The sequence below is a fragment of the Sarcophilus harrisii genome, chromosome 4 (genome assembly GCF_902635505.1).
Source record: "Sarcophilus harrisii chromosome 4, mSarHar1.11, whole genome shotgun sequence".
NCBI classification, from domain to species: domain Eukaryota; kingdom Metazoa; phylum Chordata; class Mammalia; order Dasyuromorphia; family Dasyuridae; genus Sarcophilus; species Sarcophilus harrisii.
The window spans coordinates 332,548,492-332,565,685 of NC_045429.1; the positions used below are offsets into that span (position 1 = coordinate 332,548,492).

Here is a 17,194-nt window from a genome sequence, read left to right on the forward strand (position 1 = left end):
TCATTCTAGCTATCTGACTACCTCTCCTCTGTCTCCTTTGCTGATCCTCTTATACATCATGCCTTTTAATTATAAGGTTCTGTCCTAGGCTATCTTCTCATCTCCTTTTATATTTGGTGACCTCTTCAGCTTCCATAGGTTTAATTGTCAGCTTTATATTGATGTTGTTTAAATCTACTTATCTCCAGCTGTCATCCAGACATCTGGAACCAGATATCCAATAGACATCTTAAACTCAATAATATGTCCAAAACACAACTCATTATCTTTCTCCTCAAACCATACTCTACCTCTTCCCTATTACTTTTAAAAAATAATAGCTTTTTATTTTTCCATAAAATGCAAAGATAATTTTCAACATTCACCTTTGCAAAACTTTTCCCTATTACTGTAAAAGGCAACACCATCCTCCCAGTCCATCAGGCTGGCAACCTAGGAATCACTCTGAATCTCTTTCTCTCCACATCCAAGCTTTTGCAAGGCCTGTCATTGTTACCTTTGCAAAATTTTTCAAATACCTTCTCTTCTCTCTGATACTGCTACCTCTTTAGTACAGACTCCCATCACCAAATATCTGGATTATTGGAATAGTGTAATAGTGGGTCTGCCTGCCTCTAGACTTTCCTCATACCAATCCATTCAGTCAAAAAAGTGATTTTACCAATCATGTCATATCCCTACTCAAATAACTCATGACTACTCTTGGATTCAGTAACACTGGCTCCCTCCTTGTTCCATGAACAAGACACTCCATCTTAGCTCTGAACATTTTCTCTGGCAGTGGCCCATGATTGGAACATTCTTTCCTCCTTTACTCCAAATGTTATATATTCCTGGCTTCCTTTAAATCCCAACTAAAAATCTCATCTGTTGCTGGAAGCCTTCTTCAACTCCTCATAATTCTAATGTCTTCCTTATGGTAATTATTTCCTATTTATCTTGCACATAGCTTGTTTATTTGTTTACATATTCTCCCTCCCCTTTAGATTGTTAGAGGACAGGAATTTTCTTTTGCCTCTTTTTTGAATCCCCCAGGGTTTAGCACAATGCCTGACTCATTGTAGGAGCTTAATAAATGTTTATTAGTTGACTGTGTGTGTGTGTGTGTGTGTGTGTGTATACAAGTGAAAAGGAGGAATGAGAAAAATTTGAGGAGAAAGGAAGAAGAGTAGGTACAGGTAAGTATAAAGAAGGGATGGAAAGTAGAAGGAGAGCTAGGCAAGATAGGAGAAAGAAACACATGCTATGTTCACTTCTTTTTTCTGTTTTTTTTCCCTCTTCCATGATTTTCCCCTTTTGCTCTGATTTTTCTCTCTCAGCATGATTCATAAAGTAATGTATATTAAAAATAAATTAAAAAAAAAAGAGAGAGAGTAGGCCAGAGGAAAAAGAGATGTGGGGAACTTCAAGAAATTTGAAAAGGGAAGAGAAGAAAAAAAAAAAAAAAACAAGAATGAGAAAAGAAACAGGATCAAGGGAAAAGTTAAAGTGAAAAACAAAGAAGAAAAGAAAAAGAAAAGTGAGGAGAGAAAAGAGAAAGGAAAAGAGAAGAATGGAAGGAAGGAAATAAGCATTCATTATATGTGCTAGACATAACTGCGCTGTGCTAAATGCTTTACAAATATCATCTGATTTGATCCTCACAACAATCCAGGGAAGTTGGCAATGTTATTATTAGCATTTTATTGAAGGAGTCAGGTTAACTTATTTGCCTAGAGTCACATCAGTATAGTTAAGTGTCTGAGGCCATATTTGAACTTCGGTCTTCCAGACTAGGAGCCCAGCAGAGAGAGAACGGGGGAAAGGGGAGGTGAGAGGAAAGGGGAGAAAAGAAAGAAAGAAGAATATGGGGAAAGAAAAGGAAGAAGAGAAGAAAGGAGAGAAGAGAGAGGGGGGAAAGAGCGTTAAAAAGACAGTGAAAAGTGGAAGGAGGGAGAAAAGGAGACGGAGACAGAGCAGAGAGAGAGACAGAGACATTCAGAGACAGAGACCGAGAGGAGAGAAAGGCCCTTGCCGGCCTCTCCTCCTCCCTCCAGCCCTGGATCGCCGGCAATGCCCTCGGGGCGGGGGGCGGAGGAGCGGGGGTGCTTAGCTCCGAGGTCTGGTTTCGGAGCTCTGCGCTCAGCACTCGGGGCTCCGAGGGCCAGGACGGCCCGGGCCAGCCCCGCGGGGGCGGGCGGCGGAGGCGGGGCCGGAGCCGGGCGGCGCTGTCAGTGCGGCTCGGAGCGGAATGCAGCGGCCCGAGGCCTGGCCACGTCCGCACCCAGGGGAGGGGGCCGCCGCGGAGGTAGCGGCGGCAGCCCGGGGGGGAACGGCGCCGGGCGCCGGGGCCACGGAACCCCCGGGGCTGCGGGTACGCTGCGCGCTTGGGAGAGTTCGGAGCTTCGGCCGACTCACAACTTCCCGGCTCAGGGCGGCGGCGGCGGCGGCCGGGGGGCAGCGCCAGGAACTTTCGGCCGCTGCCGTCGTCCGGGCTGGAGCGCGGGGGTGGGAAAGGGTCCGAAGGGGTGGAGAAACGGGCTCTGGGCTACGGGAGTTCTTGTTCCCTCCTCACGGGACAGGTTCTGGATCTGGGCTTGGCTGGGATTCTAGATCGATTCAGGGTTGGGATGGCGGTGCAGGGTGTGGGCGCAGGGAGCAGTGCGACTGGCACATCTGTTGGAAAAAAGCCTGAGTGCTCTTTGCTTTCTGGGGGTCCCGGGTGGGCATGCTAAGTCTCGCCGCCCGAAAGGCAAGAGCAAGGCTGCCAACTTGGTAGGGGATGAAGGGTCGGGGTGGGGAGAAGGAAAGCTGCCCCTCCTCCTGATCAAGTTCCGAGACCCAGTCCTGTGGATGTGTCGGATTCTGCGAACTCTCTGGGAATGTGGATCCCTGCCCTGGATCAAATCCCGAAGCTCTGGAGTCAGTAGGGAGAAGGTTTTGCTGGGGGGGAGTCAGAAAAGGACCCCCATCAGTCTCCCCGACCCAGGTTCTGTGATACACTCTGACTTAGACTCTGGAGCAGTCAGTGCATGACAGAACTTGGGTTTGGGTGGACCTTCTGCACGGAAAAGGATCACCCAGCAACAGGCCTTGGCCTCTGAGACAGGGAGTAGAAGCTGCCTGGAGATTCAGCAGCCTCGGAAAAGATAGTGGGGGGTGGGTCTTGAGGGGCTCGGAGTATTCAGTGTTGGGAGAGTGGGAACCTCAGAAGAGTTGAGTTGAATAATCTCCATGAAAGGGATCCCTCGAAGCCTGAGGAATCCCTTTTTTCAGTCAGTGGGATGAATAAATAGGTCTGAAGATCACTTCCTTCCTCAGCCAGCTTACTCTACTTTTTTGGGGGGTCAGTTGCAGGAACCGTCTCTCTACACTGTCAAAGCAATTTTCATCCTGGATAATGATGGACAACGGCTTCTGGCCAAGGTAACTCCCCTCCCTCTCCTCTTCCCTATAACCTCCCCTACCCTAGCTAGTCAAAGAGGTCCCTGGAAATAGAAGGCTCAGAAAGCCAAAGAGGAGAGCCCCCTGGACTCTAGGCCAATGTAAGACACTTAAACCTTCTCCATAATATCTCAGCGTAGGTTCTATTAGAGAGGTCCAGCCCCTGCCACTTTCAGATTTTCAGTTTGGATTGTCTTCACCCTGAAGTATCTCCTTGAAGAGAATCTTATCTTTCTCCACCCTTTCCACTGACCAGTGGAAATGAACATTGTGTTCAGCCTCGTAGAGATTTAGAAGTGAAGACACAAATAAATGGAACTCAGCAATTCCATTTGCCCTAAATCTAGCAAATAAGCTATCTTCGATATCCGTAACTTAGCACACAGCCCTAACATCACAGAACATTAGAACTATAAGGCAGTTTAGAAATGATATAGTCCATCCCTCTGCTCTTGACAAAAGCTACAAGGCCTAGAGAGGGGATTCACACAGATAGTTCAGGGCAGAAGCAGGATTAGAACTCAGGTATCTTGATTACTAATTTGCTTTATCTACCTTGCCACATTACCTCTCAGTCAAGTCTGCATTATGTGTTTATTGCTGGAGGAGAGTCATGACCTAGCTAGGAAAAAAAAAAAATCACTTATATAGTTGTGCCAGTTAACAGGGTAAATATCCTCCAAATTGCTCACTCTGGAGTTTGGAGTAAATTTTTGGATTATTAAACAATTATGCTTTACTTTCCATAATATTTAAATGGATTTGTACTTCCAGGCAGACAGTGCCCTCAAAGCATTCTGGGAGGGGGTAGGGAGTGAAGCAGCTGGTCCATTGGTCCAGTACTGTATTTGTAGAAAATCCACAAGTTAGATGTACATGCAGCTAATTGAGACTGAACTATATCTAGCCCTTTGTAGCTGAAAACAAATCATAGGATCATAAGGTTTAGAGATGAAAGGGCAGCTAGTGCAGCCCTATAATTTTAAGAAGGCAAAAACTGAAGCCCCAGAGAAATGCCATGAGACACAGCTAGTAAGTATCTGAGACTATATTTATATATACCTAGGTCTCTAAACTAGCCTAGGATCTAAAGTTCCATCCAGACGTGGTAAATAAATACCACATTTTTTTTCTATAGCTCCTTTCTGGGGGAAAAGAAAAAAAAAAGTACTTTCTATCAATGTTATTCCATTTGTCATCAGACTATGCAAATCCCTTGTTAAAAAATGAATGGTGACCCTAAAGCTGAAGGTTGACGTAAATTCATACAAAAACAGCATGATGGGAAAAATAACTCAAGTTTGTGAATCTCTTTGGCCAAGATTCTCTTCTTATCCCAGATTGTTAAGTGAATACCTGATCTAAGCATTCCAGGCTCCTTGTCTTCCAGGACACATCATACTAAACTATCAGATCAGGCCATAGTTTCTCTATCCCATCTTGAAGAAAGTCAAAGGGGAAGTTGTGGAAGGTCCCTAGCCTGGTGCCAAATGTTCCAATGGGTAGCTTCCCCTCCCAGAATAGCTAAATCAAGTATCAGATCTGGAAGGGACCTTTGAGATCAGCTAGCCCAAACCCTCCATTTTAATATAATATATTATAACATATAATATAATAAGATAAGGATACTAAGTGGGGAGGTGATTTGCCCAATCTCATGAAATTAGTAAAGTGTAGGAGGCCCGGACCCCAAATACAAGTCTGGAGGCTCTGGGTTCTAGAGCTCAATGTTCCATTTTTCATTCTATTCGAGGCCCCAGTAATTACCACAAGCCCTGAAAACTTGGGTGAGATTTGCCTCTGGAAAAATTCTCTTTAGGAGTTGAATTCCTTAAATGAAGCCAGACTCTGGCCAGACCATCTTTTTTTGGACCAAAAGCAGCACAGAGACCAATGGTGGCGATTGTGTCCCCAGTGTAGTCTAAATCAGGTTGGCCCTCCAAGCAAAGGAGCAGGACAATTAAAAGAAAACCAAATTGCTGACTGACCTCCTGCTGCTTCTAAAAGGAGACAGCAGACTTGAAAAACAAATACTTTTCTTTTTATAATCATTTTGTTTGGAATTGTGTCGATGGGGTGGGGCTTTGCTGAATGTGTTTGCTCTAAACAGACCCTAGGGACTTGGGGAGCCATAAGAGAGGGGACTCTGTAGGGAGGTGGCTCATAGATTCCAGCCTGCTGACTGTTCCTGCTCAGCCAGTAATAGTCCCCACTACTCCACAAGGATGTCATCTCTTCTCCCTTTTCTCTAGTACTATGATGATACATTCCCCTCCATAAAGGAGCAGAAAGCCTTTGAAAAAAATGTCTTCAACAAGACTAATAGGACTGACAGTAAGTGATTGTGTTTCCCTTGTTGCCCCCCAACTTAACCCACTTCTGCCTCTTTCCCCACTCCCAAACATTGCAGAATTTGACCCTGTGTCCTCTGTACTTCCTTTCCCACCTCTGAGACCCGGGGTGATTACTCCCTGCCTCTGACCCTCCCTCCCTTCCTTCCCATGGCCCTCCCAGCTGTTTCTTCAGAGAAGCCTTCCTGACCCACTCAACACCCATGCTCTCTTGTTACTTCAAGACTAATGTCCAGAGGTTTCCCTTGTATCTCTAAGTCCTTTCTTTCCTACCTACTGGCTTCCTCTCCTTTGGGGTTCCCTGAGGGCAGAAATTATGTTTAGCCCAGCTCCCAAGGAGCCAGTTCTTCTCTGAAAACTTTTAGACTGTAGATTGCCCCATCCATCCTTTATATCTGGGCTGTAGGCATGTACCCCAGCCTTCACAAAAGCTTCCCTGACCCAGCCTGGGAAAATGTGAAGGAGAAGATAGGAAGTTGTGGGAAATGTATAGTCTGTTAATTAGTAAATATTTATTCCATATGTGCTACAGTTATCCTTTACACATTGCAACTTTACCCATGGAGATTTGCATATATCATAGGCCAGCATAAGAAATTAAATTGGGAATTTTGTGGAAGCCACAGACAGTATTTGAAAGCTGGCAGGAGATGACACAGAAAAAGGTTAGAAACTCAGATATGAAAAAAAAAATATATATATATATATATATATATATATATATATATATATATAAAACTGTATTACATCAACCCAAATTTTTATGGTAACATACTGTGCAAACACGCTAGGAAAGAAAAAGAAAAAGGAAAAAAGTCAGACTTTTCTGGTACAAAGGGAGAAACAAATTTTTTACATGAATTTTCCAGGTCTCAGAGGCACTGTGCCCCTAACTCCTGTGATGCAGGAGGGGTAACTTTATGCCAGACACTGAGATCCAAAGAAAGATCTTTAGGAGCTAGAGACAGGATGAGTAAGGTAGGGCCGGGCCATCTGTGGCGGGTGGAGGTCAGGGAGAGGGAGTCTGAATGTCCTCTCCTTCCCTCTCCACATTCTTGCAGGTGAGATTGCCTTTTTTGGAGGTATGACCATTGTCTACAAGAGCAGCATCGACCTTTTCCTGTATGTCGTGGGCTCATCCCAGGAAAATGAGGTGAACACAAGGGCCTGGGGGTGACGGCACCAAAATGAGAAGTCTGGAAAGAGGGTTGAGATGAGTGTGGGGGGGAGGGGGAGTCTCCGAGGATCTGGCAGTGGAGCCTTGGTTTCCTTCATGGGGCAGATGTAGTCTACAGGATGGCAAGAAAATCTTTAAGCCAAAAGAGACTTTGAAAACTCATCCATGCTCCTGCCTCCGGATGAAACGAGGCTTGACTTCTCCTAGTCAAATGTCTGTCATTTTCTTGTCTCAATAAAAGGCAATTCCATTCTCTTTCTTCATTCAGTAATCTAGCTTCACTCAGGTGTGAAGCCATTTCCTTCTCTACTAAGGTCTGCCTAGTCAGAGTCATCCCAACACCTTTTAGGAATTGAAAAACCATTTACCCCGGACAGAGATGTATTGTGTTTGAAGTGTCTCTCTGGTCTTACTGGGTCTAGTCTCTTTCTCTTTTCATCCTTCTATGCAGCTGATGCTTATGTCAGTCCTTACCTGCCTGTTTGATTCCCTGAACCACGTGTTACGGTAAGTGACACCTGTGGCCACCGAGAGGTAAAAAAGCCGTTCCCCATCCCCCTCCCCCCCCAGCCCTGATAATGTGATTCTCCAGATAACCTTCTACACCAAGAAGGTGCCTTCCTCCAATGCTCCTGTAGCTTGAGTGCACAAAACTGGGAAGAGAACCCTCTTCTAGTTCTCATTCCTAGCCCCCTTGCCCTGTGACTACCCTTTTCTAGTCCCCTTGCCCTGTGACTGCCATTTTAGTAGAAGGCTGAGAGGGTATGGCCTTTATGGATTTGCCCCCACTTTAAGTCCCTTGACGATTGTGATGTGATGCTGCCACCTTAAGCAAAGGTTTGGGCAGTGAGAGAAAGAGTAGATAAATTTCTACCACAGGATCGGGGATAGTTAGACAATTCCTCATTCTCCCTCCTGCCGTACCCACTCCCCACTCCTCCAACCCCTGAGCACCTGTGTTTTCTGGGAGAGGGTAATTGTTGGAGGACCCCATGATCCCCTGCCAGAAGTGGGAGGTAGCTCAGATGGCTGGCTCTGCCTTCAGGAGGAACATAGAGAAACGCTCGTTGGTGGAGAACATGGATGGAGCTTTCCTGGTGGTGGATGAGATCGTGGATGGCGGGTAAGTAGGGAACAGGTGGGAGAGAGGCCACCATGAACAGGAATTGTCACGAATATTCATATAGTGCCATACAGATAAAGTTCTGAGCTACAGCTTTCACAAAGGGTGTGAGACTTTGTAGACTTAAAGTTCTACTAGAGAAGCAGCCCGTGAATAGAAGGCCAACTTACACCACTAGTTTCATTTCTAATAGTCACCAGCCTTGAAGCAGTGACTTAACTTCTCAAGGCTCCAAAAAACCCTAAGATAATAAATTGCTGATAAGTTGTTGAGCTACTTTGGTAGAAGAAATTTCCCTGCTATGAGTTCCTTACATGGGTAAAATCATTTGTCTGTCACTTTTCTCTTTCAAATCTATATAAATGTGAATTATTATGATTTTAAAACTCACCTAGATCAATATGGATCATTGTCAGTTATCCACATTATATATTATTTCTAAATCCTGGATCAGCTTTTTCCAAATGTATGGCATGAGTTCCATTTACTTTCCTACATTACTTAGAGCTCATAGAATTCAGTCAAATTTTATTTTTTATTTATTTTTAAAATATATGCAAACATGGCTTTCAATATTTACCCTTGTAAAAAATCTTTTGTTCTTAACATATATTTTAATATGTATAATATATATTAGATTAGGGAGGAAGGAGGGGAAAATTTGGAACACAAGGTTTTGCAATGGTCAATGTTGAAAAATTATCCATGCATATGTTTTGAAAATAAAAAGCTTTAATAAAAAAAAAAATCTTGTTTCAGATTTTTCTCCCTCTTTTCTCCCTACTCCCTCCCCTAGACAGCAAGTAATCCAATATATGTTAAACATGTGTAATTCTTCTATATATATTTTCACATTTATCATGCTGCACAAGAAAAATCAGATCAAAAAGGGAAAAAATGAGAAAGAAAAAAGCAAACCAACAACAAAAAAGGTAAAAATACTATGTTGCAATCCACATTCAATCCCCATGGTCCTCTTTCTGACTGCAGATAGCTTTCTCCATCTAATTTTAATATTAGCCAAGGCCAAAAATAGTTAAATCTGACAAAAACAAAAACAACAGATTAGAACATTGAATAAAAGGCTTTTTGGATTATTCACTATTTAGGGATTATCTAAATTGTGGGCATCCAATATTGGTACAAATAACTGGAAAATGGCCAAAAATGTTGTTAGCCTTTTAGACAGTATAAAATATTCTATATACAGACTCTTCCCATTCCCTGAGAAAAAAATCTCAGAGTCTTTATGAAGAATAACAGATAGTTAAGCAATGCAGAGTAGAGCTGATGTTTCTTGAAACCCCAATCTTTCTTAGGAAAAGAGGAGGCATTTCATTAAGAGGGCGGATTTCTACAAGAGAATGGCCAGGTGTTTTTGGCATGAGGAAAATCCTTGCCTTCACCAGATGGGAGTGGAAGGCCTTGTAAACTTTATTGTGAAATCAGAATGCAGTAATCAAAGAAACTGATTTGAGCTCCTTGAATGTCAGGGTACAGGGAATACTCTATTATCAGCCTGGAAAGCTGCCTGGAAAGATGTTATGCAATCTTACTTACTTACACAAATTGTTTAAGAACACAATAAAGCAAAGTAAAAACAAATATCAATAACTCATATTTATATAAAGAAAATAAAATAAATTTATATAAAGAAAATATAAAGAAAAAAATTTATATAAAGAATATATATATATATATATATATATATATATATAGCAATGTGAGTAACCTACATGTATATATAAAGGTTACAAAGCACTTATCTTACAATTCTGCAAAATCATAGAGATCACAGGAGCACAGACAAATCATAAAGTCGATATTTTCATTTTACAGATGAAGAAATTGAGGTACAGAGAGATTAACTGATTTGCATAGCATCACACAGCTAAGTGCTTAAGGTGAAACCTGAATCTTCTGATATCATATCCCAGTTCACCACAGATGAGGAAACATAACTCAAAGAAGTTAAGTGACTCAAATCATACAACTAGTAAGTGTCAGATCTGATATTCAAACAAATACAAATGAACAGAGTAAAGCCTCAGTAATTTGGAATAAGGCAAGAGAAAGGCCATTCTAACGTCTTTAAGTTTTTTAGACTGGACCGGTGACTTCACAGGTACAGAGCAGGGCATTCCTAGAGATCAATGATGATGGCATCTGTTCCTTAGTTTTATTGTTTGAGAGAGTCATCTGAGGAAAAAAGAAAAATTAAGTGATTGGCCCAGGGTCACACAGCCAGCAAGGGTCAAAAATAGCACTTGAACCCAGATCTTGACTCTAAGGCTGCTTCTCTCTCCATGAAACCAAGCTGCTAGCTGCCTCCTTTGATTGTGGTGGTATTAAAATTATTTTTAAAAATAAATGATTAAACATCATACTTTCAAGGATGGTATATATATTACAACTGAAGACAAAAGTGGGATGCTCATAAGTAACATAGGAAAATGGATGGAAAAAATTATAGCTCACTAGGGGACTTAATTATATAAGAATGTTTAGTAAACATGAGAGCCCTTCCAAGTACATTTTCAAGTACAGGAGTTTATTGCTGGACTGAGGGGAGGGGAAGGGGAATAAATACTTAGTAATTGTCTACCATGTGCTAGGCATTTTATAATAATTATCTCATTTCATTCTCACACTAACCTTGGAAGGTAGTTTTTATGGTGGAAGAAACTGAGGCAAAACAGATTAAGTGATTTTTCCAGGGGTTACACAGCTAATAATTATCTGAGACTGGATTTGAACTCATCATCCTGAATTTTCTATCTCCTTTGGCATCTAGCTGCCTGTAGAGGTTGAAGATATAATTTATGAAAGAGCTCTAAATTTAGTAGCTTTAAAAAAACTGAATTTGAGATTGGATCCCCTCTATCTACTAGTTTAAAAATTGTGATATTTCTCCCCTATAGGCAGCATGGGTAGCATAGTGTACTAAATCAAAGTCAGGAAGACCTGGCTTCAGATACTGCTTCTGACAATGGTTATGGGACCAAGAACCTTAGTCTCTCTCAGAATCATTTTTCTCCTCTGTAAAATGAAAATGGGAATAATGCTAGGGCTATTTGCTTGTCAAAGTTGTTATACTTCCTCTATTGAGTTAATGGGTATAAAGCACTTAGCCATCTTGAAAGTCAGCTATCATTCATGACTCAGTGGCAATCACAGTGTGTGAATTGTTAGTGCCAGTTCTGAATGAATGAAATAGATGTTGAGCCAGGTGGGGATGGGAGGAAAAAGGCAATCCAGTTCAATTAAGTTGGGGAAGGCTTCCAGGAAGAAACTTGGGTTTTGAGAAGCAAGGAAACAAAGAAGGGAGGGAACAAAGAAAGAAAAAAGGGAGGAAGCAAAGGGGAGAGATAGAAGAAAGGAGGAAAGAAAAAAAAACAAAAGAAAAGGAAGGGAGGGTGAAGAAAAGGAAGGCTGGAAGGAGAAGAGAGGAAGAAAGGGAGGAAGGAAAAGGAGGAAAGAAAAAAGGGAGGAAGTAATAGAGAAGAAAGAAGGAAGGAAAGAAAAAGAAAAGAGAGGAAAGAATATAATTTATGAAGAATTTATTATATGCAAAGCACTGTGTTAAGTACTGAGGACACAAACAGAAAATCAAGTCAGTCTCTGGTCTCATTTTAGTGGACAGAAAATTGGAAAGATAATAAATTTTGCAACATTTTTCTCCTGTTGTTTTTGTTTTTAGTGTGATTCTGGAGAATGATCCGCAGCAGGTGATTCAGAAAGTGAACTTCCGGGTAAGGGTCTCTGCTCCCCCTTCTTTATCCTAGCCTGAGACACAGGGTAGTAGGTGGGGTAGGGCTGGAAACACTCTCCTTCCCCACTCTTTTTCTCTCTCCTAATTGAGTACTGGAGTACACGACACCTGAAAGGGCAGAGCATACCAGAGACACTCTGTACCTTGACTTGGTCCTTAAGGGGTGGCTGATTTAGGTCTTCCAGGAACTGAATGTAGAGAAGGGCAGGATTCTTAGAAAGAAGAATGAGAAAGATCTAGTAACTGAAAGATCTCCCCCCTACCAAATTCTACTTACTTACCCCAACTCTTTTAAATTTTTAAATACTTGGTCCTCCTTCCTAGGAAGTGCTCTTTGTCAAAGAGTTATGAACCATGTCCTCTAAGAAAAGGACCTATTTGTAATAGGAAATCCATCAGATTTGGGTCTAGAGCAGAGACATCAAAACATGTGACAGGTCACATTAGGCCTGACTGAGAATCGGACTAAAATGTCATCGGGAAATATTTAACAAAGTAAATTTTAAAAATATACAATAAACATAAATAACATTACATTTAAAAACTTAAGTTGACATGCAGCTTGCAAGAATCCTTATGCACAGATTAGTGTTTCCCTTTTCTTTGGGAGGCAGAGTTAAGTGATTTATCCAGGGTGACACACCCAATAACCATCTGAGGTCATATTTGAACTCAGGTCCTCCTTATTTCAGGGATTGTACTCCATCTGCTAGACCACTTTTTAGCTACCTCTAAATGACCTCTTTTCTACTTCAGTTTGACAGTACCCCTCTATAAAATGGGAATAATAATCTTTTTGTTTATCATCTCAGAGGATTATTTGAGGAACATGTGTTAAAACTTTAGTATCTATGTTGTTGTAGTTTCTCAGTTGTTTTCAGCTATGTCTGACTTTTCAAGATCCCATTTAAGGTTTTCTTAGCAAAGATCTTAGATGGTTTGGCCATTTTCTTCTCCAGCCCATTTGACAGATGAGGAAACTGAGGCAAACAGGATTAAGTCACTTGCTCAATATCTGAAGCTAGATTTCTTTTTTTGTGTTAATTTTTTAAAAATTTTAAGCTGGATTTCAACTCTGGAAGATGTCTTCTCTCCATGCTTGGTGCTCCATCCATTGCAACACCTAGCTACCATTATTATTACTGTCAGTTATTATCTATAAAGAATGGGGAATAGATTAGATGGTCTCTAAGGTTCTTTCCTCTCTCTTCCATGATTCTAAAGTCACCTGGTTGCCTTGACCTTAAAAGTCATTTAGTCTAGTTGAGTTAGTTGAGATTTTTCTCCCTTACTCCTTCCCTTAAATATCAGGAGAAATCCAGGGGCCTCATTTGCCAAAGCCCCATCTCGGGGTTTAACGCCAGTGGGAGACAGGCAGTCCCGGATCCCCTCCACTCCCTCACGCCCCTGCACCTGCCCCACTCTTTCTAACTCTCCTTCCGCCACTGGCTTTGCTTCTCCACAGGTAGAGGACAGCGGCCTGTCTGAGCAGAGTGTGGCCCAGGTAGGCACCCTGGGTCCTAGAATCCAAGATGGACAAAGTGTTCCAAGGGATTAGCTTGAGGAAGGGGAGGATCGAAGGGGCAGACCCAGAAACTTGCAGGGGGGAGGGGCTGGGAAGAAAGGCCGTCACAGAAGGCACCGAAGGATGAGAACTTGATCTCTGCTGATCTCATCCTTCTAGAGCCTTTATTAAGAGCCCTTTACTCCCCTCTCTCCTTTTGACTGAAGGGGGAACCTCCTTCCCGCCTTCCTCTCCATTGCCCTTTGGCGTTCATGGCTATCTATGCATGGGGATCCTGTAGAAGGATTTATCCTGCTCCCCACCCTCCCCCCCACTAGCTCCTTATTCCCACTCACCCTCACGCCCTAACATTCCAAGACGCAGCCACACTTGCCCCGTGCTCTGGGGGGGAGGGGTTCCCCCAGCTGTAGTCCCACCTGGTTTCCAGCGGTACAAACTTTCTGCTTATCTGGCCATGCTCTACCTGTCCACCCCCACAGGTCCTTCTGCCCAGACTAATCCTGCCTGCATGAAGCTCCCTGCTCCAGGCACTCACTAACACCTTACCCCCCACGGCGTAACCGAGGCCGGAAGACACGCTGCTGTTCCTTCTGTCTCTTGCTGGGCCCCAGGTTTGGCACCCCTGTTTCCCACTGCAGCTTGCAACAGTTTGCACTCCCCTGGCTTGTCTGGGCTCCCTCCTGGCCCCTGGCCCCCTCCTGGCCCTCCTGGCTCCCTTGCCCCTGAGCCCCTGGTCTGGCCCCTCCTGCCTTGGGCCCCTCCTGGCCCTGGCTCCCCTGGCCCTGGCCCCTGCCCCTGGCCCCTGGCCCCTGGCTCCCCTGGCTCCTGGCCCTCCTGGTTCTGGCCCCCTGCCTGGGCCCCTCGAGCCTCGGGCCCTCCTGGGGTTCTCTCCTGGCCCCTGGCCCTCCCGTTGCCGGTAGATCAGGGTGCAAGAGCGCGGCTCAGCCGAGCCCCACGCTGTCGCCAGGGAGGGACGGAGAGGACCTAGTCCCTTCAGTGAGGGGGATTCCTGGGGAAGGGGCGGGAACTGAAACGAGAGAGTTCCAGGTGGAGACGGGCGGAAAGCCTCTGGCTCCGAAGGAGAGAGGGGGACCGTCGGGGGCGGGAGGGAGGGTCTCGGGCCGGGAGGCGGACAGTCGGGGGGGGAGGGAGGGTCCGGGCCGGAGGCGGACAGTCGGGGCGGAGGGTCCTCGGGCCGGGAGGCGGACAGTCGGGGCGGAGGAAGGCCCGGGCCGGAGGCGGACAGTCGGGGGCGGGAGGGAGGGTCTGGGCCGGTAGGCGGACAGTCGGGTTGGGAGGGAGGGCCCTGGGCCGGAGGCGGACAGTCGGGGGCGGAGGGTCTCGGCCGGAGGCGGACAGTCGGGGCGGAGGGAGGGTCTCGGCCGGAGGCGACAGTCGGGGCGGAGGGTCTCGGGCCGGAGGCGGGCAGTCGGCTGGGAGGGAGGGCCCGGGCCGGAGGCGGGCAGTCGGGTTGGGAGGGAGGGCCCCGGCCGGAGGCGGACTGTCGGGGGGGAGGGAGGGGCCCTCGGGCCGGAGGCGGACCGCTCGGGGGCGGGAGGGAGGGTCTCTGGCCGGAGGCGGACCGCGGGGGCGGGAGGGAGGGTCTCCCGGCCGGAGGCGGACAGTCGGGGCGGGAGGGAGGCCCTGGCGAGGCGGACAGTCGGGGGCGGGAGGGAGGGTCTCGGGCCGGAGGCGGACAGTCGGGGGCGGGAGGGAGGGTCTCGGGCCGGAGGCGGACAGTCGGGGCGGGAGGGAGGGTCTCGGGCCGGAGGCGGACAGTCGGGGGCGGGAGGGAGGGCTCGGCCGGAGGCGGACAGTCGGGGGGCGGGAGGGAGGGTCTCGGCCGGAGGCGGACAGTCGGGGGCGGGAGGGAGGGTCCGGGCCGGAGGCGGACAGTCGGGGCGGGAGGGAGGGTCTCGGGCCGGGAGGCGGGCAGTCGGGGGCGGGAGGGAGGGTCTCGGGCCGGGAGGCGGGCAGTCGGGGGCGGGAGGGAGGGTCTCGGGCCGGGAGGCGGGCAGTCGGGGGCGGGAGGGAGGGTCTCGGGCCGGAGGCGGACAGTCGGGGGCGGGAGGGAGGGTCTCGGGCCGGAGGCGGACAGTCGGGGCGGGAGGGAGGGTCTCGGGCCGGAGGCGGACAGTCGGGGGCGGGAGGGAGGGTCTCGGGCCGGAGGCGGACAGTCGGGGCGGGAGGGAGGGTCTCGGGCCGGGAGGCGCACCGAGCGGTGGTGTAGGGGAGAGGGCAGCCGCTGGGGCAGGCGTGTCCGTGTGCGGGAGAGCGAGCCTGTCTCCACAAGCCCCGCTGAGCTGGGCGCAGCCCCGTGTTTGGCTTGGAGTGGGCCGGGGGCGCTTTCAGCGCAGGCTCGCCGCGGGCCGGCGCCCTCCCCGAGGCCGGAGTCGGACTGCCCGCACAGGCCGACAATGGCCCGCGGCCCCGGGGTGGGGCCCACGCCGGGCCCGTCTGCCTTTGCCTCCGGCTCGGACGTGGCGCTGGCACCGGCGTGGGCGGGACCTGGCTCCCTCCGGCCTGGCTGCGCCCGCGCGGGGGGCTGGGAGAGGAGCGCCGCTCCCTTTGCCCACGTGTCAGCGGATGGCAGGGAACCTCGGCCTGCCAGGCAGGACCGGGACAGGGGGTTAGTTTTTTGGGTCCGGACCAGCGCTAGAAAACCAGAGTCTGAACTGCCCCCATGCGCCGGCCCCCTCCCTCCCACCACGACCAGGTAGATGCTATTGCCACCTAGTGGCTAAGGGCCAGCTCTGTGGCAACTCAGCCCAAGCGGTGCCCTCTCCCCTAGTACGGGCAGGGAGAGCAGTGGGGCCCAAGGTCACTGGGTGACTGACTTTCCTTCTCTCTCCTTCTGTTCTCTCCCTCCTCCCCCTTCCCACCAAAACAGGTTCTACAGTCTGCCAAGGAGCAAATTAAGTGGTCCTTGCTGAAGTAAAAACCACAGGAGCCAAACCCGCCTCTGCTCCAAGTGCTGTGAACCGCCGAGGACCCAGAAGGACAAGAGTCCCTCCCTCTTGCTCTCCCCAGGCCTCCTCCTCATACTAATCAGAAGCCCGAGTTCCTGATCTCTGACACAGTGGCCAGAAGGGACCCTGTCATTTTGAGTCATGAAATCTCAGAGCTGGAAAGGACTTCGGTCATCCCCCCTAGCCAGACATCCAAATAGGCATCCCTCTGCAGTATCCGGAAGTGGACAGCCAACCCCCACTTGATGAGTTATAGTGATAGGGGAGAACTCATTACTCTCCAGCAATCGTCCATTTTACTTTAAGACCATTTTCATGTGGGAGTCAGTCATTCCCTACCCCTGCCTGCTCCCAAGGCAACCAACTGATCTGCCTCCTTAATATGGGACTCTTGTCTCTGAGGACTGCAATAAAACAAGTTTTTCTCCTTTCTGGGGTCTCCTGTTTCTCCTGACCCAGGAGCTTGTGTGTGTGTGTCTGGATGAGACTGATACTTGAGCAATCTGTGCCCCTGCGCTGTCCCATCGGGTTATGTAATCTTGTGTTTGTGTGTGATTGTGAGGATGAATCACGTGAAACATGAGAGAATAAGGGGAAGGAGGGATGCTGATAGTGTATTTGCCCACACATGGAAAGTGACTTTGCCAAAGATCCTTGGTCATTCACTCATTTTTTTTTTTTCCTGCTTCCCCCAGCTCTCTAGTGGTTCCTACAGCCAAGTTGGACCTCGGACCAACCATCATCATTTGTCTTTTCTTGCCATATGGGGTCCTCACCAATCCTTTCATGATCTGTAATTCTGAACTCTGGAAGGTTCTTCAGCATGATCACTATCTTCAGGCCAGCCACATATA

At 47.4% G+C, this 17,194-nt stretch overlaps 1 protein-coding gene across 4 annotated transcripts; it reads left to right on the plus strand.

Moving 5' to 3' along the window:
* The first annotated feature begins 2,174 nt into the window (after positions 1–2,174).
* COPZ2 (COPI coat complex subunit zeta 2) lies at positions 2,175–16,771 on the plus strand. Of its 4 annotated transcripts, XR_004233854.1 has the most exons (10): positions 2,175–2,353; positions 3,331–3,405; positions 5,676–5,757; positions 6,836–6,927; positions 7,403–7,458; positions 7,997–8,074; positions 11,775–11,826; positions 13,312–13,350; positions 13,851–13,982; positions 16,262–16,771. XR_004233854.1 is itself a non-coding variant. In XM_031966114.1 (9 exons), the coding sequence occupies exons 1-9, from the start codon at positions 2,231–2,233 to the stop codon at positions 16,307–16,309; spliced, it is 645 nt and encodes a 214-aa protein (XP_031821974.1). In that variant the 5' UTR covers positions 2,176–2,230; the 3' UTR covers positions 16,310–16,771. The 4 variants fall into 4 exon arrangements, 3 of the variants coding, with proteins under 3 accessions (XP_031821974.1, XP_031821975.1, XP_031821976.1); XM_031966114.1 differs by lacking the exon at positions 13,851–13,982 and having other exon boundaries at positions 2,176–2,353; XM_031966116.1 differs by lacking the exons at positions 2,175–2,353; positions 13,851–13,982 and adding an exon at positions 2,594–2,901.
* The last annotated feature ends 423 nt before the right edge of the window (positions 16,772–17,194 follow it).